Source organism: Scylla paramamosain, chromosome 3 (genome assembly GCF_035594125.1).
Source record: "Scylla paramamosain isolate STU-SP2022 chromosome 3, ASM3559412v1, whole genome shotgun sequence".
NCBI lineage: Eukaryota > Metazoa > Arthropoda > Malacostraca > Decapoda > Portunidae > Scylla > Scylla paramamosain.
In genome coordinates this window covers 16,374,371-16,397,500 of record NC_087153.1, presented here as the reverse complement: position 1 = coordinate 16,397,500, position 23,130 = coordinate 16,374,371, and the positions used below count along the sequence as shown (strand labels likewise).

Below are 23,130 nucleotides of genomic sequence, written 5' to 3'. Positions count from 1 at the left end.
GCGTTATTATGGACCTGATAAGAAAAGTAAAGATTTTGACCATGAGAAAATTATTACTGTTGTGGAGAATGATAATTTCACCTTGATGTGTGGTGGTACAAAATTTGATTATAAGAAAGTTGAGGTCACTTCCAGTCAACAGACAGGTGAGTGTTTCACATAAATAATCACTCACAGTCTATTAACACACTCTCTCTCTCTCTCTCTCTCTCTCTCTCTCTCTCTCTCTCTCTCTCTCTCTCTCTCTCTCTCTCTCTCTCTCTCTCTCTCTCTCTCTCTCTCTCTCTCTCTCTCTCTCTCTCTCTCTCTCTCTCTCTCTCTCTCCTGTCACCTTACTATGTCAGTACTTACCCCCTCTTAGATAACTTGTTTCCACTATACGCACTCTTAACTGTTGTATCCAATTCCATGTCCAAGTTTGTGATCACCATGTAATTGTTGACAGGAAAATATTATTTCATACCCATTTCCTTGTCCACAATCCATTGATCCACCTCGTGACACCTATCTTTTACAGCTCTTTCTCTTACTTTTACTTTTCATCTCTGTGTTTCTTAAACATTGATCCCAAAAGTTTTACTTAAAAAAAAAAAAAAAAGTTGACAGAACTGGTCTCCTATGGTGTTCATCTCATCCCTGTCCTTAGAATGGCTAAATTACTAAGATCTTATTTAAAAAATGAAGACCAGATTATTGATGAGATCCTTCTTGACAAGAGTAACACTGAAACAACAAAATAAATATATTGTTTTTGAAAGAAAAGAAAGATAAAGTACAAGAAAAATTAAGCATTATTTGAGAGAAACAAACCAACATCAGAGATGTGCCTCTGCAAAAGCTAAAATCTCCTGACCTTTAAAGAAGAGGAAGGTGGAAGGAAAGGTTATAGATAAAAGAAAGGGAGGAAATTGGAGAACCTGAGTTTGCAAGAAGGATTTTCAATGGTTTTCAGTAATATTTCATTGAAGTCAGAATTTTGATAAGTTGTCAAAGGCTGAGTCTCAATTATGCGGACGTATGGAGGTTTTACTAAAGTGGCAACAGAAGATGCAGATGAGATAGGGAAGCCCTTCAGATTTTTCTAAAGATTTATGGTGCAGGAGAGCAGTTGTTGGAAAGAATTAATACATTTTATTTATAGGTTGGCTTTGACTGTCCTGCCACTACACACACTTAGTTAAAACATGCATTCTACATACCAGTATATTCACTCCATATTCTAAGACTTCCACAGTTACTCATTATGTCTTGCAAATTTACCAGACATTAATGGTACTTGCTTTTTCTGCCTCCCCTTTATCAGCCATTCTCAGACAAAAATAAGACAGTGCTTTCTACTGGCTTCCATATAGATACTGTATATTATTTCTATTCCCATTTTCTTATTTATCCTATCCATCTGTTTACCATGCTGACAATCCCACAAGGTGACACAGACAAGGCACCACACACTCATCATTCACATTCTTTGTCCTGTTGGCCCCAAAGGTTTTAAAACGGTTGTTTTCATGTTCTTTCCACCTCCACTGCATTACTCTCTCTCTCTCTCTCTCTCTCTCTCTCTCTCTCTCTCTCTCTCTCTCTCTCTCTCTCTCTCTCTCTCTCTCTCTCTCTCTCTCTCTCTCTCTCTCTCTCTCTCAACTTCTTTTTAGAACAAATTCTTATTCTAATTGAATTTTTTTCATGACTTCCCATCAGACTTTAATCTGCTCTTCCTTTATTTTCTTCTATGAACTCTTTTCAATCTTAGAATTACTTCTTAGTCCTTCTCCTTTCTTACCATTCTAATTTCCACATTAGAATTACTTCTTAGTCCTTCTCCTTTCTTACCATTCTAATTTCCACAGTCTCAGTTCTTTTGCAGCAAGTCTTCTTATGCTCTCCATTTCCTTTATGTATAGTGCTTTATATCACCTACTTTACTTCTACTGTTCTTTTTATACCTTTAAGAACTCCATAATCAACAATTTATGTTGTTTTATATAACCACTTTTCAATTAAAGTATTTGGTATACTCATTGTATGCTGCTTCTGAAATCCCATACCCCCCAAAAAAAATAAATAAATAAATAAAAAATAAAAAATAACATGTAATAACTGCATAGTTGCTAATGCATGCATGACACTGAAATATAATGCAGTGCCTGCTGTCTACAAATAGCAATATCTTCATTAGGCTCATCTGTTATGATTGAAAAATCATCTCCATCATCATCATCATCATCATCATTTCATGTTTAATAGTTATGAGAACTAACAAGGTTAATATTTTTCTTTATTTGCCAGGCTCTCAACTTCAGTTTCAAAGCAGTAATTCAAAATTCTCATGGCAGAAAAAGAAGGAAGTTAGAAAGGCAACAAAATCTCTCACAGGACATTATAATTGCTCTGCTTATCCTCATGAAGACAGAAAACCAGATGTCAAGAGTTTCAACATCATTGTAGTAGGTGAGTCATGTTGTGTGTACATGTGTCTGTTTATATATATATATATATATATATATATATATATATATATATATATATATATATATATATATATATATATATATATATATATATATATATATATATATATACTGTTATAAAGGATGATGGAGTATGTCACCATTGTCATTTACAGATACTATGGACATGTTCTTTGATGCATAAAGACTCTCTGCATCCTTCTTTATTAATCAATTGTTTTCCAAGTTCTGCCAACAGACGTCAGTATTTCTGCAAATTCTTCAGTTTTCCTTTTACATAGTATATCATGCTGGAGACTGAGCTAAGAAATATTTTGCTCTATCTTTTATTTGGTTTTCCAGTCCAGCATAGCCTGCTGATCTTCATTTTTACTTGTTCATTATGATAAGTGTAATTTTGGCTTGTTATCCAATCCTTGTTGATCTTTTATTATGACATTTGGTCAAATTTGAAAATACCAAGTCTCACCTATACTATCAATATTTTTCTTTAAGGTCATTCTTACTTGAACACAACTACACTTTGCATGTGAAAAATAAGAATGATGCTACAGATGGCTGATGCAAAGTACACCACAGGCTTAATGTTTGCAATGTTTTTTATTTTCTCTCCACCAAATTAACATCTGTTCTTGAATCACATTGAATATTCAACACAAATTACTGATGGATATTAATTGTTACCTAAAGCCGGAATGTTGATAATAGTAATGTGATATGTACTAAGAATCACATATGTAGTGGGACTGACTTGGCTGCCAGCATTTAAGTATGAGAGTGACTGAGCACAGGAGGTTTGTATGTGTATGTGGTCTGGAGTTAAGAAAATGCTACTTTCAACCTTTCTTACCTTAATGTGATGTAGGAAGAAATTAGAGAATAACCACCCATTTGCAATGCACTCAGAATTCAATTATTTGAATTTCATTCTTTTTTTTTATTTTAAGCTATCAGTTATGTGAGGTCTTTGGACATTTAGAGTTCAGCTTAACAAAAGTCTGTTGTATATTTACTTTCAGTCATCTTCCTTTTCCTTGTCCTCTAATGATGAAAATTTCATTGAGAAAAAGAGCTGTATATTCTCTCTTGGTAATAGAAGATGCTATTCCAGACAATTCTTGATATGATGAAATATCGTGAAAGGAAAAAGAGTTGCACTGTGTTGGTAGAGTAAGACATTCATTAGACACTAAGAAGGCAGGAGATGGGTACCTTTCATCTTCTGTAATTTTGAAGGGGCTTATAACTTCTTTGGGGAATAAGAAAGTTACTTTTTCATTTTGACTGTCTTGACATCAAACAAAACCACTGTGGATAGAAGACATGCAACCTTATCCCTCTGAAAGGTTTGAACCTGATGAGGTCCCTCTTATTGTTCTCCAAAACTGTGCCTCCATGCCTGCACCTTGCCTAGTCAAACTGTACCAACTCTGTCTGTCAACATCTGCCTTTCCTTCTTCTGTTCCTACGAGTAAAAAGGGTGACCACTCTAATTCCCCAAACTACCACCCTATTGCTTTAATTTCCTGCCTTCTTAAAGTTTTTAAATGTAACCTCAATAGGAAGATTCTTAAACAGCTATCACTTCACAATCTTATATCTTGGATTCTGTCATGGCTGCTCTACTGGTGATATGGCTTTCCTTACCAAGTCTTGGTCATCCTCTTTTAGGGATTTTGGTAAAAGCCTTACTCTTGCCATAGACATATCAAAAACTTTTGATTGAGTCTGGCACAAAGCTTTCATTTCCAAATTACCCTCCTACAGCTTTTATTCTTCTCTATGTAACTTCATCTCAAATTTTCTTTCTGACTGTTCTATTGCTGCTGTGGTGGATGATCACTGTTCTTCAAAAATCTATTAACAGTGATGTTCCTTAGGCTTCTGTCCTGCCAAGCACTCTCTTACTGTTTTTCATTATTAATCTTGTAAACCAAACTTTTGTCCTATCTACTCCTACAATGATGATACAACCTTGCATTTTCCACATCTTTTCATAGATGACAAAACATTCAAAAATTATACAACTCATGCAGGGAAGCCATAGAACATCTGACTTCCTCTCTCTAAAATTTCTGATTGGGCCATTCAGTGCCACAAAAACTCAATCCCTCCATCTCTCAACTCAACACAACCTTCTAGATAGCTATTACCTCTTCTTCAGTGACACTCAATTGTCCTTTTCTTCTACACTGAATACCCTTAATCTGTCCTTTACTAATGATCTTAATTGGAAGCTTCACATTTCATCTTTAGCTACACAGCTCTCTTGAAATTAGGCATTCTGAGATGTCTCTGCCAGTTTTTCTCACCAGTCCAGCTGCTAACTCTGTACAGGGGCCTTATCCATTCATGTATGGAGTACATTTCACATTGTGGGGGGATTCCATTCACACTGTTTTGTTATACACGGTGGTATCAAAAGCGTTTCATCTTATCATCTCCTCCTCTCTATCTGAATGTCTTCAGTTTCTCTCTCTTTGCAGCAGTGTTGCATCTCTTCCTATCTTCTCTTGCTACTTTCACAATATTCTTCTAATTTTGCTAAATGCATGCCTCCCCTCTTCCCGTGGCCTCAGTAAGGAAAGCCAGATCACCAGTAGAGTGGCCTTGATGGAACCCATAGTGGCAATCAGATAGAAGGTTGTGAAGTGATAGATGTTTAAAAATGTTCCTGTTGAGGATTGATTCAAAAACTTTGGACAGGCAAGATATTAAAGCAATAAGATGGTAGTTTCAGGGATTAGAATGGCCACCCTTTTTAGGAACAGGCTGAATGTAGACAGAAAGATAGATGTTGATAGACCAAACTGAAAGAGTTTGGCTAGGCAAAGTGCAAACACAGAGGCACAGTTTCAGAGGGCAATAGGAGGGACACCATCAGGTCCATAAGCCTTTTGAGGGTTTAGGCCAGCAAGGGCATGGAAAACATCATTGCAAAGGATTTTAATGGGTAGCATGAAGTAGTCAGAGGATGAAGGAGAGGGAGGAACAAAAACTGAATTGTCCAAGCTAGAGTTTTTAGCAAAAGTTTGAGCAAAGAGTTCAGCTTTAGAAATAAATGAGATGGCAGTGGTGCCATCAAGTTAAAATAAAGGAGGGAAAGATGAAGAAGCAAAGTTACTGGAGATGTTTTTTGGCTAGGTGCCAGAAGTCATAAGGGAGTTAGATCTTGAAAGATTTTGACACTTTATATTAATGAAGGAATTTTTTGGCTAGTTGGAGAACAGACTTGGCCTGATTCTAGGCAGGAATACAAAGTGCATGAGATTCAGGTGATGGAAGGCTCAAGTACCCTTTGTGGGCCACCTGTCTGTCATGTATAGCATGAGAACAGCCTGTGTTAAACCAAGATTTGGAAGGTTTGGGTTGAAAGTGATGAATGTATGCCTCCATGCCAGACACTTGTCACCTCTTTTATATGCTAAGCACACAGAGATGGATCTCTGACACGGAAGCAGTAGTCATTCCAAGGAAAGTTAGCATAGTATCTCCTCAGGTCCCCCCAGTTTTGCCCAATTTTAAAATATGTCATGATCTTTTAGCTACCTTTATGTACAGACTTGATCTGTGGCTGCTGTAATGAACTACTTAGGTCCCATATTCACTGCACCATCTTCATATACTACCTTCTCATTAAATAAAATATGATTTGCTATTCACATCCAGATTACCACTTTTGAGCACATGCAATTCTCTCCTCTCCTCTCCTCTAAACTGTCTGTATATTTCTTATTGAAACTTTTTTATGTTTGAGCAACATAGCTGTTGTAGATATTATGCTAGCCATAGCTACTTCATACTTCAAATGTTAAATATTTTCTTATGTTTTAGTCTTTTAGCATCAGTGTTAGATTTTCCAAAAATACATGAGAGCTTTCAAACTTGTAATTTTCTTATGCAGAGGAAAAGCCAGTGGTCTTTGAAAAGCAAACAAATATGAATGGCCAAACTGAGCAGGTGAAGGATGATGTGTTTTACAGCCTTAAGTGTATTGTCACAGGCAGTCCAGCACCCACCATCCAGTGGCAGAAGGTGAGTTGTGATGATATTTAGTGTTCTCTGAAATTTCAGTGACAGCATGCTCACTCCCTAAACTCTGCATTATGGACCTCTCTGCAGCTTGTTGCACCCTATCCATACATTAGGCTTCAAGTTACTCATGTCAGAGTATGACCCGGAAGCACACTGAACCCCACATTAGAAACAATTCACATTAGAATATCACACTTTAGGAAAGACTGTACAGAGGATGTTCAAGTTTCGAGTGAGATACGTTCCAGAAGACTGCTTGTAAGTTGTTTTACTCGTAACTCGTCATCCACATACCCAGAAGTTTCTCCATTTGGTTATTATTGTTGACTGCATAGGCACAGCGCTTTTATCATGTTCTTTAATTTGTTCCTTGTTCTTGTAGATTGTGCAAGTAGTTGAACTACTCATGTTACATTCATAGTTTTCACCAGTCCTTTTTTTTATTTTATTTATTTATTTGTTTATTTATTTTTATTTATTTATATTTTATTTATTTATTTATTTATTTATTCATTTATTTATTTTTTTTATCCACTTTCATTTCCATTGAGATAGCTTGCTACTTTTCTGTGCTTCCACCACTACCACCGCTTGCCTTGCACTTGCCATTACCCATGATGGGTAAAGATGGACTAGATTTTTCACAATAAAATTGGAAGAGCACAACAGAGCTTGTCCTATCCACTAACAGGTGTACAAGGGAATGGGGCCTGTCCTGGGGTGGTGGGTGGTGCTTTGTTATGGTGCTGTGCGGTGTGGGTAGTGGCAAAGCAGCATACTAGGTAAATATGGGGCATAGCTCCAAATCTGAACTTTTGGTTAGCAAAGGGAACAATATTGAGAGCACAATTTCATTTTGCAAGTGGACTGCTCATACCTCTGAACTTTTGTAACTCATTACCACATAACTTTGACACCTTCTGTATGTGTATACAGACGCTACCCAGTTTACAAAACTTGTTAGATTCCTGACAGCCATTCTAAGTCATTATCTTCCTAAGTAATTATTTTGTAAAATACTTTGGGTGTACAGTACCCTCCTGAGTTTCATGCTTGCTTTCTTCCAAAACCAAAGTGCTAAACTCAGGGATCTTGAAAGTTCAGATATTGAAAACTAATTATTTTGTAAAATGCTTTGGGGTGTACAGTACCCTCCTGAGTTTCATGCTTGCTTTCTTCTGAAACCAAAGTACTAAACTCAGGGACCTTGAAAGTTCGGATATTGAAAACACTGAAAAAACACTTATTTATGCTGGCTACAGTGTGGCTGTACATGATCTTGATCTTGATCTTGATGGTACAGGTGGCACAGGATCACTCCTGACCCAGGCCTTTGGATCGGCAACTCCTGTAGAAGGGAAAAAAAAAAAAAGAAACGAACAGCATCCTCTATCCTAGTTGTTCATACACCTGGCACGCCACATTCTCTCCTGAAACTCTTTCACCACCTCAATCATCCTTTCATTTGCCTCTCTACACAGTCCCAGCAGCAACACCATCCATTCCTTTCCTGTTTTCTCCACTCTTTCATTCCTATCATGCCCTAACTCAGTCAGTATCACTTGCATCATCTCATTCCTGTCTCTGGCATACTTCACACACTCCAGCACCACATGTTCCACCGTCTCATCCTCTCCCATGTCACACATCTGGCACACTTTGCTGCGGGACTCAGACCACCTGTAACTCCTTGCATTCACATCCATACACTGTGCCCTCGCTCAGAAGAGAAGATCACCGCCCAGGCTTCCATCATACAACCTTTCATACCTCGGGGCCTCTTTCTCCTTGTACCATTCCAGGGTCTTCTTTCTTTCCATTTCATTCTTCCATTCATTCAGTCCCACACATTTCACTTCTTTGTCTATCTCATTCTTTCATTTTCTCACATCCCATTCGGCTCCCACTCCGCCTCCTCTTGTTACCACCCATTCACACTCATTTTGATTCCTCCCAGCCATTCTTATCGCCCACACAACTTGCAATCTATTCCTGTCTGTCATTCTCATGCATCGCTTCCTCCGTTTGCTTCCACTTTCATTCCACAGGTACATCTTCCTTGCTATTCTTGCATCATCCATTCTCTCAAGCCTAATCTTGTACCTAAGTGTGGCTTTTGTGAGTCTTTCTCTAAAGGTGCTCCATCCCATGTCACCTCTCAAGGCTTCAACTGCTGTGCACTTCGGTGCACTCAGTGCCATCCTTGCTACTCTATTCTGGCCCACTTCTAACTTATCAATTTCACTTTCATTCCATGCAATCACATCCATACCATACATTATACATGGCACAGCCACACTCTTCCACACTTCTCTCAACACATCATACTTACTTGCTCTCATCCTTGCCGTGCTTCCCAATCGACCTACCCACTGGTTTACCATACTTATCTTTTCATTCTTTGCCTTTGCACACCCACTAGGACTCATCCACATCCCTAAGTACTTGTATTCTTGCACCTGTCTCAACTCATTCTCTCCAAGTCTCCATACCACATTACTTTCATCCTCTGACCTATTCACAATCATTACTTTGCTTTTCTCACTGCTAAACCTTTCTCCAAAGTCTTTACCATAGCCATCCACTACATCCAACAGACTTTGAAGCTCATCTGCCGATTCACTCATAACAACTACGTCATCTGCATAAAGGAGCACACATACTTTATCATTCCCCACACTTACCCCTACATTCATTCTTCTCATCCTGGCTGCTAGCTCCTCTGTATACAGGCTAAAAAGGGTTGGTGACAATATACAGTCCTGCCTAACTCCTCTCTCACTCTTCACCCAGTCTGTTTCTATGTCTCCTAGTCTGTATCTAGCTCGTGTCCACATACATACTTTGCACTATGTTAACTATCTTTGCACTCAATCCAATCTTTTCTAAGACTCTACCCAGCATTTCTCCGTTCACTCTATCATAAGCTTTCTCTATATCCAGAAAACCTAGGTACAATTTACCCCCATCCTTATTTTTCTTCTCAATCATTTCATTCACCACAAACATATTGTCCTCAGCTCTCCTATCCCTACGAAAACCATTCTGTTCTTCACCCAGCACTCCAGCTCTCTCAATCCATTTACACAGTCTCTCATTCAACACTGCACTGAAAATTTTACCTATTGTACTCACTAATGCAATTGGCCTGTAGTTCTTCAGCTCATTCTTACTCTTAAATCCCCCTTATGCAACAGACACACTCGGCTCTCATTCCACTTTCTTGGCACTCTCTCTTCATCCCACACTCGGTTGAATAACTCAGTCATTCTGTCTATCACTACCTCCCCACCATTCTTGTAGAACTCATAGGGTATATCATCTGGACCTGCTGCCTTGCCATTCTTCTGCCTTCTCACACACCTCTCCACTTCATCCCTACTGATTCTTTCATCCAGTTCAACTGCATTCTTCCTTTCCAGTGTTACACATCCTTCTCTCACACTAAACATCTCACCTACCCCACCTACTTCTTCCCAGAACACTTTGATTGCCTCCCTGATTCCATCCTTCTCTGTTATAACTACACCCTCCACTTTTAGACTCTCCACATCAACACTGCCTGACATATTCTCACCTCTCATGAACTTGTACCATTCACGGCCACCTTCCATACCTTTCTCCCTTAAAGATTGAATCACACTCCTTTCACTCTTCACTTTAGCATTCATTATCACTCGTCTTGTCAACCGCTGCTGCTTCACATACGCTGCCCATGCATTCTGATACTCATTCTCTGCCTCATCGCTTTCATGCCTCTTTTTCCTCAGCTATCTACACTGTTTACTCATTCTCTTTCGCTCCTTCCTAGCCGCTCTGATTTCCACCATGGTTTACATACATTCTTTCTTCTACCTACTCTCACAAACCCTATCTGGTTCTCAGCAGCACCTCTCACGTCCTCAACCAGCTTCTCATTCAGATGCTCCACGTCATGCACACTTTCGTCGTCCCAGCTTCTCTCACTCAGATCAACCTGAAAGTTCTCCCACCCTACATCTCTCAGTCTCCACTTCTTTTTCTTACTTGCCACTTTCACTTCATTCCCACCCTGCATCAAGCACTCCACAACCAGCATGTTGTGATCAGACACAATATCACCAAACCATCCTCCTCTATCCAAATATGCGACACAATTTCACACATTCTTCCATTCACCAACACATAGTCAATTGCCGATTCCTGCTCTCTTGCACTCCAAGTCACACGCCCCTCAGCCAAAGTAACATTCAGATTTTCCATCTCCAGTTCATCAACAAACTTTCCAAGCATTTCACCATTCCTGTTCACCTGTTCCCCCAGTATTCCCACATGTGCATTCATGTCACCCATAACTAGCACTCTCTCCTCTCCATGCTCTCTCACAACTTTCTTAAGTATGTCATACTTCCTCCTATTTTCCCTCTCTGCTCTTTCACCCATGACAGTCATGTATGCTACCACCAGTACCACCTCTGGTCTGCCACGATCATCCATGCATTCCACTCTGACTGCAAGCACATCCTCACTATTTGTACACTCCCCCACATCAATCTCCTCTACTTTCAGTCCTCTTTCTTTCTTGTAGAGTAGGGCTACGCCTCCTCCCAGTGTTTCCTGTGCCTTACGCCCCTTTCCAATCATAACATACTCGCATCCCTCCATTCGTACATCATCTCTCAGGTGAGTCTCAGTGAGCCCGACTAAGTCGAACCTCCATTCCCTGAGCTCCTTGCATACATCCTCAAACTTGCCCACACCCCATCCTCTCACATTCATACAGCCAATCTTCTACTTGCCTGGTTAGTCTCTTTTCTTCCATGATCGCTGACATCAGTGGGTCCTCGTCATGCCTCATCCACACAACACACCTGCCTCGCCCTCATCCACTCGGCCAGTTGACGTCCTAGCCTCTCATTCCCGTTGTGGTTGAGGTGGACCCTGTCTCTCCCGAAGAATTTGTCCTGGTCGAGGATCCCATCCATGTCTAGGAAGCTCACGTTGCCCTTCTTCTCTCCCATCCATTCCATCTTGACCTTCATTAGTTCCATGCATATCTTGCGGTTCGTTTCTCTTCTGACCTTCTCATACTGCACTCCTTCCCGTGGGCGCTGCAGGACCCCCACCACAGCCACACACATCTTCTTTTCTTCTGCTGCCCTCACTGCTTCTATCACTTCCTTTACTGTGTCTTCAGCACCTGCCTCTACTAAGTTGTTGCCTACACCTTGGATAACTAGCAGGCTTCTCTCTTCCATTTCTTGCACTTCTTCCTTGACTTTCCTTACAGCATTGTGATCTTGATCTTGATGCTGCAGGTAGCTTGGGATTGCTCCTGAGTCAAGCCTTTGGAATGGCAACTCCTGTAGGGAAAAAACACAAACAGAACAAACAGGAAGAAGAATAAATTAATAGTATCCCTAACACTAACTATTCAACATCTAGCATGCCACATTCTCTCCAGAAACACCTTCACAGCCTCAGTCATCCTTTCATTTGGCTGTCTACATAGTCCCAGCTGCAGCATCATCCATTTCCTTCTTGTCTTCACCCTTTCATTCCTTTTATGCCCTAACTCAGTCAGAATCACTTGTGTCATCTCTCTCTCCCGTCTTTCTTATACTTCTCACATTCCAATATCATATGCTCCACTGTCTCATCCTCACCCATGTCACACATCTGGCACACTTTGCTGTGGGACTCGGATCATCTGTAATTCCTTGTATTCACATCCATACACTGTGGTTTCGCTTTGGAAGAGATCACTACCCAAGTTTCTCTTATTCTACTTTTTCATACATTGGAGCCTCTTTCTCCTTGTACCACTTCAGTGTCCTCTTTTGTTCCATCTCATTTTTCCATTTATTCAGTCCCATGCACTTCACTGCTCTATCTCACTTTTCCACTTTCTCACGTCCCACTCTAATCCCTCTCTGTTTTTATATTAGTCATTCTCCAGTCACGTAGAACCATACACCCTCAAAAGGTCAGTACCCGTACCCAACTACCATGCCACTCCTCTGTACCATCTTAACACACTTTTTTCTCCTTTTGCCACTACTTATGGTCCATAGACACACCTTTCTCACTAATCTTGTATCCTCCATTTGCTCCAGGCTAGCTTTTTACTTCAGGGTTGCATTCATGTACCTTTCCTGAAACATGCTCCATCCCCCATCTCCTCTCAAAACTTTTATTGCTGCGTACCTAGGTGCATTCAGTGCTACCATAGATAAGGCTATGCTACAGTGAACATGGCAAGAAACTGATTACTGTCTTGATGTGCTTCCTGCAACTAATGGTGTCCATATAGAGATGAATTAAATGAGGCAAGAAAAAATCATCTACCTCTCATTTTGTAATAATTTCCACAGATTTATCTATTCATTTGCTTTTGTAATGAATTTATTGAACTGTAAAGAGACTTTGTGAACACCTTGTATATATACTACAAAGTATACGATACAGAAGACAGGAATTCCACGGGATATGAAAAATTTTTCAGGTGTTTCTTGAATGCATAAAGATTTGGAATCACATTGTTTGAGTGATGGATGGGTTAATGAAAATAGTAGTAAAGTCATATCTCAGAGTTTGTTGCAGACTTGCTTTTCATTACTTGAACTATAATAACCAAAAGACAGTCAGCTAAGTTTTCACCTTTCCTTTCCCACATTAGTATGTATAGTTATGATTAATTGTATTTTCTAAAGAGTAAACATCTGATTACCCTCTGACCAACACAGGACAACATGGATCTTACCAAGAATTCAGAGGTCTTTGATAAGAAGGTAATGAACTTTAGCTCTGATGGGAAGGAACTGAAATTTAAACATGTGAGGGAGAAACATACAGGATTGTACACCTGCATTGCTAAAAACCGCTTGAATGAAGAAAGAAGGTCCCTTACTCTGGCAAAACCATGTGAGTTCAGATGCCAAACTCTCTTTACTTCCTCATCACTAACTGAACCTTGCATTTGAACTGAAATTTAAGCAGCAACATATTAAAATTTCAGTACCAGATTTTAGAACTAAAAACAAAGTTGTTATAGGCATATCTTTCTAGCATTATCAAAAAGGGTTTAGAGTTAGATGTTAGCAGTTATCAAGTCTAAACTTTTTTTCTTTAACTGTGCCCATTAACTTTATTTTGGACTAGTAGAACCAATTTTCTATATTCAATAGATATATTCATGACTACATTAATTTATTTCATCATTTACTTTAATGTCATAGTTATGATTGAAAGAAGAACCATGTTCTCTGTTATCTGAAAAGTTTTAGTAAATCATGTTAGTATGGTAAAAAAAATTATAATTCCCTTAAAATAATTTTCTCTCCTCAGGTACAATTACTTTGAAATTATGATGGAAATTTTGTTCACAGTTCCAGGTTTGAGCAAAATCGGCAAGCTGATTCTGATTGTATTGCTAGTGGGCTTAGCCATCCTTGGTATTGTGACTGGATGCCTCATACATCGAGTAAGGAAGGAGAAGAAGAAAAATAAACCCTTTAGAAGGCATGCAAAAGAATTCTTTGAAAAGGGCAATATTGAATCACTGAATCTCACCTCCACAGCTGATAAGCAAGCAGAGATGTTGCCTTACAATAAAAAGAAGTGGGAAGTACCCCGTGCAAACATCACCTTTGGTAGGACACATTTCTTTAGGTTATTAGATTTTGTGGGCATAATGGCATTATTGGTTTTATCAAGTATCTAAATACAAGAAAGGCTGCCTGGCAGTCTCCAGTATTACTTAACATTCTGTATGTGTCTCCAAATATCTTTTATCCTTTCTGTTTGCAGACTGTTTATCTTTTCCGGGTTTTTTTTTATGCACCTTTATTATTTCCTTCTTTCCCACATTGTGTGTTCATTTAGATCTTTTCACTCATTCTCTTTTCCATTACATTATGCCTCTGTACATTGAATTCTATTTCCCATCTCTTGCCTAGGTCATAAAACTTATTCAAGTAATTATGTAGGATTTCAGTCATTGTGACATCCCTTATCTCTTACCAGTTTTTGCATAATTTCCAAACAGACATTTGTAATTTTTTATTCCTGATGGCATATCTTTAATATTAATCAAGAAAAGTATTGGTGCCAAAATTGATCCCTATAGTACTCTGCACTCTGCATTCTACCCTCTTCATTCTGATTTAAAAAAAAAAATTTACCAGTATTCTCATTTCTCTTCCTTTCAAATATTTTTCCATCTAATGTGTGTGTGTATATTTACCTAGTTATATTGTACAGGGCAAGAGTTAAAGCTCATTTTGCCCTGTTTCCATAACCATATTTATCCAGTTTCTCTTTAAACATGTGTACATTGTTTGCCACAACCACCTCTTCTTTCAAGTCATTCCAGATTTCAATAGTTTGATACAGGAAGCTGTATTTCTTGATGTCTCTTGAACATCCACTCTTCTTTTTCTTCCCATGCCCCTTCATCTGTCTCTCTCCCTCCTCCATCCATGGTATCAAGTAATTTCTGTCTATTCTTTCTTTATTATTTACTAATTTGTATATTGTTATCAGATCTCCTCTTTCTGTTCTCTCGTAGTGTTGGTAATCCCATCTCTTCAAGTCTTTCTTCATAGCTTAAGTCTTTCAATTCTGGTACCATCTTTGTCACTATCCTCTGTACTCTTTCCAGTTTCAATATATCTTTTTTTCTATGTAGAACCCAAACTACTGTTGTATATTCCAATTTAGGATGAATCATGCTTGTTATAATTCTCTTCATAATTTCTTTATCTAAATAGTTAAATGGTACTCTGATATTTGTTGACAAGCTGTATGTAGAGCCAAATATCCTGTTTGTGTGTCTTTCAGGTGATGATGTGTCTTGAATCATTACTCCTAGATCTTTTTTCATTACTTTTCGTTATGATTTCTCCTTCCATTTTGTAATTCCATGAAGGTCTCTTTTTACTTTTTCCTATTTCCATCACATGGCATTTTCTGGCATTAAATTCTAGTTTCCATCTTTGGTTCCATGCATGTATCTTGTCAATATCCTTTTGTAACTCAAATATTTTTTTGAGATCCAGGTATACTGCACCAACTCATCCATCCCTCTCTTGCACTCCATCTATTACTCATGTATAAAAGCTCAGTAGGTTTGTGACACAGGATCTCCCTTTCCTGAATCCAAATTGTTTTTTTTTATGTAATTATCTTTTCATCTTGTAGATGTTCCACTCATCTATCTTTAATTACTATTTCACAAAGCTTACTTACAATACTTGTTAGTGACACTGGTCTATAATTTAATGGTTCCATAATATTTACCCGTATGTATATTAGGACTATGTTAGCTCTTTTCCATTCCCTTGGTACTTTTCCTTCTTTCAACGACCTGTTTTATATCCAATATGGATTCCTCCATTTGTTCTCTGCTTTCTTTTAATATCCATCCATTTACTTGATCTGATCCCATTGCTTTTCTAACATCCAGTGCTTTCAGCAGTTTCTTTATTTCTTGTCTCTTTACTCGTATCTCCTGTATTCCTTCATTCTGTGATGATACTTTCAGTGCCACAAAATCAGTTTCCTTTGTAAACACAGATTAAAAACTCAAATTCATTGTTTCACTCATCTCCTCAGTAATTTGATAAATTCTTCCTTCTCTTTTTAACTTGTTTATGTTATCCCCATGTCTCATTTTTCCATTTACATATCTATAGAAGAGTTTGGGCTCTTCCTTGCATTTTCTTACTATGTCACTTTCAAAATTCCTTTCTTCTAGTTTTATACCATATTCATTCCTTGCCTTTCTGTACTCTTTCCTAGTACAGTGGAACCTTGGTTTTCAAACTTAATTAATTCCTGAATGCCATTTGAAATCCAAAACATTAAAAAACTGAAGCTATTTTCCCCACAGTAATTGATGTAAAACAGATTAATCCTTTCTCGGACATCTTTCCACCATGTCTTAGCAAGTAATGACCAATGCTCCCACTGCTCAGATGGCTGCTCCACAACATCTCCAGCTTACAAGTTTTTATCCAGAAAGGATGTATTGAATGAACTTAGTGACACAGAACTCATGAAAATATATTGTTTAGACCATGCAGGCATTCTTTCTGTCACCAGTCAAGTAAGGGAAGCCTTATAGAGTGACGTAGAGAGGAGCAACCCACTCACTGCCAATATGGTGATTACTCGTATAACACATAGATATCTTGCTACGGGGAAAATGCAGTTGTGTAGTAGTGATGGCATTGGGTCATAGAAAGAGCCACAAGAGGCTCAGGATTACTCCTGAACACTGAACCTTGTTTGCTTACATCAAAGTTCTTCAATAGGATCACACTTAGCTTATTTCAAAGATTGAAATACTGTCTTACCCACTGTGTCTTTCCTTCAAATATATAAAGACAAAGGAAATATTTATAGAAACTATAAAGTGGTAATAAATGGCAACTTTTGTTGTAGTATTTGAAATCAAGTAACTTTGTTTAAGAACTGAATCATGGCATGGCAACTGAAGCAGTTGTGACTTAGAAATTTTGTTTGAAAACCGAATTGATTGTTTGATAGCCGAGGTTCCACTGTATTTCTGTTCAGTTTTCTCATCATTTTCCTCCATGTCCTGTCCTTTTTCTTTTTTTTTATTCCTACACACCTGGCATTATACCATTCATGCTTCCTGATTTTCACTTTATAACTTGGTACAAATTGTTGCACTACCTCTATACTTGCCCAAAAATATCTCATATTTTTCTTGCACTACTTTACCTTCAAATAGCTCTTTCCAGTTCATTTTTCCATAAAATTTATTAAGCTCTGCAAAGTTTGCCTTAGCACAGTTCTGTCTTCCATTTCTAAATTGTTCATTCCTGTGCAATACTGTTTCCTCCTGTTGTACCATTTCTGTTGTTGCATGATCACTTCACATTGGACTCAGACAATGTATACTTGGTCTACTTTCTGGGATTTTCATAAATACTAAGTCCAACTGTGATGGTTCTTCTTCTCCTCTGCATCTTATCATATTCACCGTCATAGTATGCATAAGTTCTTTGCTCCACAACCCGACATCTTCTTTCACTTCCATCTCCTCCCAGTTAATTCCTTTAGTGTTGAAGTCACCAACTAAGAGCACTTTGTTATTTCTACTTATCATTTCCTCTGTGCTATTTCTTGCTTCTAATTGCATAATTTTATATCTGTTGGTCTCCCATGCATTAGTTTTTGGTTTTATGTAAATCACAATAACTTTACTTTTTTCACTTCCTTTGATCTTAATCACAACACCCAAAGTTTCCACCATTCCATCACCATATTCCACTTCCTCAACAACAATATCCTCTTTTACCAATATCATCACTTCTCCCTTTTCCTTTTCTGTCTCTCCTCCATGTGCTATATCCTTCTTTTGCAAATCTCATCTTTATTTCCTTTTGATTTGTTTGCTGTTAAACATACCACATCTGGTTTATTGTTCTTAAGGCAGTCTTTAAGTTCCAATGGGCTCAACACCAAACCATCTATATTTGCATACATAATTTTTAAGCTTCCACTTGGTGATCTTCCATGGCATCTTTGTGCCACCATTTCCTCACTTTCATGACCACAACTTTCCAAATTAATCTCCTCGTTTGTTTCTGTGTTCTGCCCTTGTTTTTTGACTGGGGCTCTACTCTCAACTCTCTCAGTTTACTTCCCTCTTCTTTGTTCATGTCTTTTTGTCCATATTCCCTCATTCCTTCTACTTTTGCCAATCTTCCTGTTCTTTGTAAGACATATTCCATTGCTGTTTGTGACATGAATCTTATTTTCTTCTGTCTTGTTCCATTTTCATTGTCCTTTCCAATCCTGTAAACCTCTTCAATTTGTTTAACTATCTCCTCTCCTTCCCCTGCCACTTCTGCTATAATTTTCTTAGCCCTTTTTGCTTCTTCTTTCTCACTAGCTTTTTTCATGGGTAGGTTCTCCTTGACCCCAAATACCACCATACACATCTTTCTCTGTACCATGTTTCTCACAAGATTTTTTTTTTTGCTTTATTATTTTAATCACTTTTCCATGTCTTTATTGTGTTCCTGTTGTTGTTGTTGCCATATTATCTCCTCCATATCCATCTTTTGTTGTTCTCTCTTTTCTTTCCAACATTTGACTTCCTCTGTCACTAACTCTTTTACTTTTCCACCCTTAATCTCTCTCTGTAGTAAAACTCTTTAACTCCTCATTCTCTCCCTAGAGTTTTTTTCTCTCTCTCTCTCTCTCTCTCTCTCTCTCTCTCTCTCTCTCTCTCTCTCTCTCTCTCTCTCTCTCTCTCTCTCTCTCTCTCTCTCTCTCTCTCTCTCTCTCTCTCTCCTCCACAGTACTTCTCATTTAAGTCCACTATTTTTGTCAACTTTTCTCTCAGTTCCTTGTTTTCTTTTTTTCTCTTTTCCATCTCCCTCTTCATCTCTATTATATTGCTGGATATCTTTTTTTACATTGTCATCACCCACCTCTCTTTTCCTTCCTCATCTTTATTATTGCTGCTAAGTTATGTATTTCTCATATTTTCACATTTTCTTCTTCAATTTTCCACATTTGTTTATTTGTATGAGCTACACTAAAGTCCTCATCCTTAAAATTCCACACTGTTATACTTCTGTGAGGGAAGCTATTTTTCTTGGATGTCTCTTCTGCAAACACTCCTTTTCAATTTCCTCCCATGTCCTCTTGTGTCTCTCATATCTGGTATCATGAGGTCTTCTCTGTCCAACTTTTCCATTCCTTCCAATATTCTATATATTGCTATGAAATCACCTCTTCCCCTCCTTTTTTCTAGTGTAGTCAGGCCAAATCTCTTCAACCTTTCCTCATAACTATACTCTCTTAAGCTTGCTGGGATTTTAGTTGCAGCTCTCTGGATTCTTTCTAACTTTCTTGTATCCTTTTTCAAACTTGGTGACCACACTAATGCTGCGTACTCCAGTCTCGGATGTATCATCATTGTTATCAGTTTTTTTATCATATCTTCATCAATATAGGAGAATGCTATCTTGATGTTTCTCAGCAGATTATATGTTTCTCCTATAATTTTGTTTATGTGCTTCCCAAATGACAAATTATCAGTAATAATTACTCCTAGGTCTTTTTCTTCTGATCTTATAGAGATTTTCTCATTCTCTAAGTAATAGTTGCCAGCTGGTCTTCTTGCACTTTTTCCAAACCTCATCACACTACATTTTTTAGCATTAAACTCCATGTTCCAGCTCAATGACCATTCATTAATCTTAAGTCCTGATTTAAAGTATTGCAGTCCTCTTCATTTGTTACTTTCCTCATAATCTTAGCGTCATCAGCAGAAAGGTTCATGTAACTTTCTACACCTTCTGTCATATCATTTACATAAACTGTGAACATAATAGGTGCAAGTACCGAACCTTGCGGGATTCCACTTATTACCATTCTCCAGCTCGACCTGCTGCCTTTAATTACTGTCTTCATTTCTCTGTTTGTCAAAAGAGTCAATCATCCACTTTAACAGTGATCCACCGAGTCCTCAATTTTTTCCAATATCCATATTAGTCTTCTGTGCGGAACTTTATCAAATGTTTTCCTCAGATCTAAGTATATGCAGTCAGCCCATCCATCTCTCTCATGCACTATATCTATTACCCTTGAGTAGAAACTTATCAGATTCGTAACACAAGGTCTTCCTTTTCTGAAACCAAACTGTTTCTCTGTTATCACCTTGTTGTCTTCTAGGTACTTAACCCATCTGTTCTTGATGATCTTTTCACAAATCTTCACTTCCACATTTGTGAGCAATACAGGTCTATAATTCAATGGATCCTCTTTACTTCCAGTCTTGTGAATTGGGGCAATATCCGCCCGTTTCCAATCTATGGGTACTCTACCTTTTACCAGGGTGGTGCTAATTATATTGTGCAGCGTTGAGACTAATTGTGAGCTACACTCTTTTAAAATCCAACTCGATACACCATCAGGACCCATTGCTTTCCTTACATCCAGGTCTTCCAACATATTCTTTACTTCTTCTACTGATGTTTTAATCTCCTTTAGGTTGGTCCCTTTTCCAACACTGTCCTCTCACCTCTGAAATAATTTTCCTTAGTAAGCACAGAGTGGAATATCTGCTTAACACTTCAGCCACTTCTCTTGGGTCTTCCACTGTCTCCTCTCCAGCTTTTACCATACTTATTTCATCTTTACTCTTTAATTTTCCATTGATGAATTTATAAAATAATTTTGGTTGGTCTTTACATTTCTCCACAACATTCTTTTCAAAATTATTTTTCTCATCTCTTCGAGTTTTGACATATCCGTTCCTCTTCCTTATATAATTGTTTCACAGGTCGTCTCTTGTTTTTCTTCCACTTGTTCCATGCTTTTTCTCTCTCCAGTCTAGCTGTTGCACATCTGTTGTACCAATCCTTTTTGAAAAAGTTCTTTGTTGATCTTTTGGGTACCCATTTCTCTACTCCTTCATTATAAATGTCCAGGAAAGCTGTCCACTTTTCCTCTATGTCCTCCTTTTGAATAACTATGTTCCAGTTCACTTTGCTGAAATACTTCCCAAGTTGTCCAAAGTTAGTCTTGCTGTAGTTTAGCCATTCTCTTCTGTGGTCCTCTTTTCTTATACTGAAGTTATTAACCATAACTGTGAGCTGAATCAGCACATGATAACTTTTTCCTATTGGCTTTATGCATTTAAGGTCTTCTGTTTCTTGTTCCTTGGTGAAAATTAGATCGAGCTTGAAGGTGCTTCATTTCCCCTAAATCGTGTGTCATCTGTAACCCATTGTGTCAGGAAATTTTCAATAGCCAGGTTTAGTAGCTTGTTCCCCCATGATGACTCAATGCCTTCTGTGGTCCAATTTTCCCAAGATACCTCTTTAAAGTTAAAGTCCCCCATCATGAGTATATCATCATTTTCCTCAAGCAGCTCTGCCAAACATGTCCTTGTGTCCTCAAGCATTTTCTTATATTCATCATTATATATTGGAACATAAGTCACTGCAACATTACGGTATCTTCCCATATTCTGTCTTAAGCTTATTTTCAATACTTATGCCTCCTCCACCCCATGCGTGACAGATTCCACCAATAAATCCTTCCTGACTAGAAGCATCACACCTCCTCCCCATTTATTCTTTCTATTTCTCTTCCAGAGGTTGTATTTTCCTTCACCAATATTTAATATATCCCCTTCACTTGCCAATTTAGTTTCAATGATTCCCATGATGTCTGGTTTTTCCTCTTTTAAATAGTCTTCTAGTTCCAACACTGCCAACATTAGTCCGTTTATGTTCGTGTAGGCTACTTTTAGTCTTTCCTTTCTGCATTTACTTCCTTCCTGTACCATTTTCTCAACCTCATGTCCATGACCCTTCTAAAGAACTGTCTTTTTTCCATCTCTGATAGTTTCCTGGTTTTTTTTTCATTTGCTTCTTTTCTTAGTTCATTTATAGTATCTCGTTCTTCTTTGGTTCTATCTTTTTTTTAATATCCACACTTGTTTGTATTCTTCCACCTTGGCCAGTTTCCAGGATTTACTCAGTGTTTCTTCAGCTGCCACTTGTGACCTAAACCTTATTTTCATAGGACACTGTCCATCTTCAACATATCTACCCAATCTTTTAGTTTCTTTGATCTCTCGAGTCAGCTCTTTTTCTTTTTGTAATGTCTCCACTAATTTTTCCACACATCTCTTTTCCTTCTTTTCTCTTTCAGTCCTCTGAAGTGTACACTCTTCCTTCAGGCTGAATACCACAACAGTTTTTCTCATCCACAGTGTCTCTTACCAAGTTTTCTTTCTGTTTTATAACTTGAACAGCTTTTTCTGTTAGCTTTATGTCGTTTGCCTTGGTTTGTTCCTCCACAATTTTCCTAAAATCAATCTTTTCTTCCTCTTGTTCTTTCTTCCAATTTTCCTGTTTTACGTTTAACTCTTCCACTTTGCCTTCCTGTTCCATTGATTTCTTTTCATATAACGTTAGTTTTTTTTATGTAGATCATGTATGTGTGTGTGTGTGTGTGTGTGTGTGTGTGTGTTTGTGTTTGTGTTTGTGTGTGTGTATTTACCTAGTTGTGGTTTACAGGAGGGGAGTAATCTCATAGTATCCTGTCTCTATATCTATCCAGTTTGGTCTTAAAAGCATGGACAGTTACTGCATTGATAACATCTTCACTGAGTTCATTCCATTTGTTTACACTTCTGTGATACTTCTTAATGTCTCTTCTACCGTTAACGTTCTTCAACTTCTTACTGTGTCCCTTTGTACTCTGTGTATCTAAATTTATAAAACATTCTTTGTCCACATTTTCCATACCATTTGTCATTCTATAGATATTTATTAAATCCCCTCTTTCTCTCTCTCCTATTTTCAAGGGTAGGAATTTCCAACATTCTTAATCTCTCTTCATGGGTCGACTTACTCAACTCCAGAACCATTTTTTAATATTCCTCTTTATATGAGGAGACCACAGCACTGCCACATATTCCAATCTTGGTCTTATCATGAAAATCAACAACTTTTTTTATAATTCCTTCATCTAAATATGAGAATGCTATTCTTATTCTTTTTAACAAATTCATTGTCTCTCCAGTAATTTTATCAATGTGTCTGTCCGGAGTCAGATTTTCAGTAAATATTACTACCAAATCCACTTC

At 38.0% G+C, this 23,130-nt stretch overlaps 1 protein-coding gene across 10 annotated transcripts in view; it reads left to right on the top strand.

The window, feature by feature from the left end:
* LOC135091530 (vascular endothelial growth factor receptor 2-like) overlaps positions 1 to 23,130 on the top strand; it is a 166,232-nt gene that overhangs the window by 103,615 nt on the left and 39,487 nt on the right. For all 10 annotated transcript variants that reach the window (XM_063989285.1, XM_063989272.1, XM_063989292.1 and 7 more), the window contains 5 exons: positions 1 to 146; positions 2,287 to 2,448; positions 6,373 to 6,503; positions 13,229 to 13,406; positions 13,871 to 14,134. The exon at positions 1 to 146 is cut by the window's left edge and continues 22 nt beyond it. In XM_063989285.1, coding sequence (XP_063845355.1) covers positions 1 to 146; positions 2,287 to 2,448; positions 6,373 to 6,503; positions 13,229 to 13,406; positions 13,871 to 14,134 — 881 coding nt within the window. The remainder of the gene's footprint in view (positions 147 to 2,286; positions 2,449 to 6,372; positions 6,504 to 13,228; positions 13,407 to 13,870; positions 14,135 to 23,130) is intronic.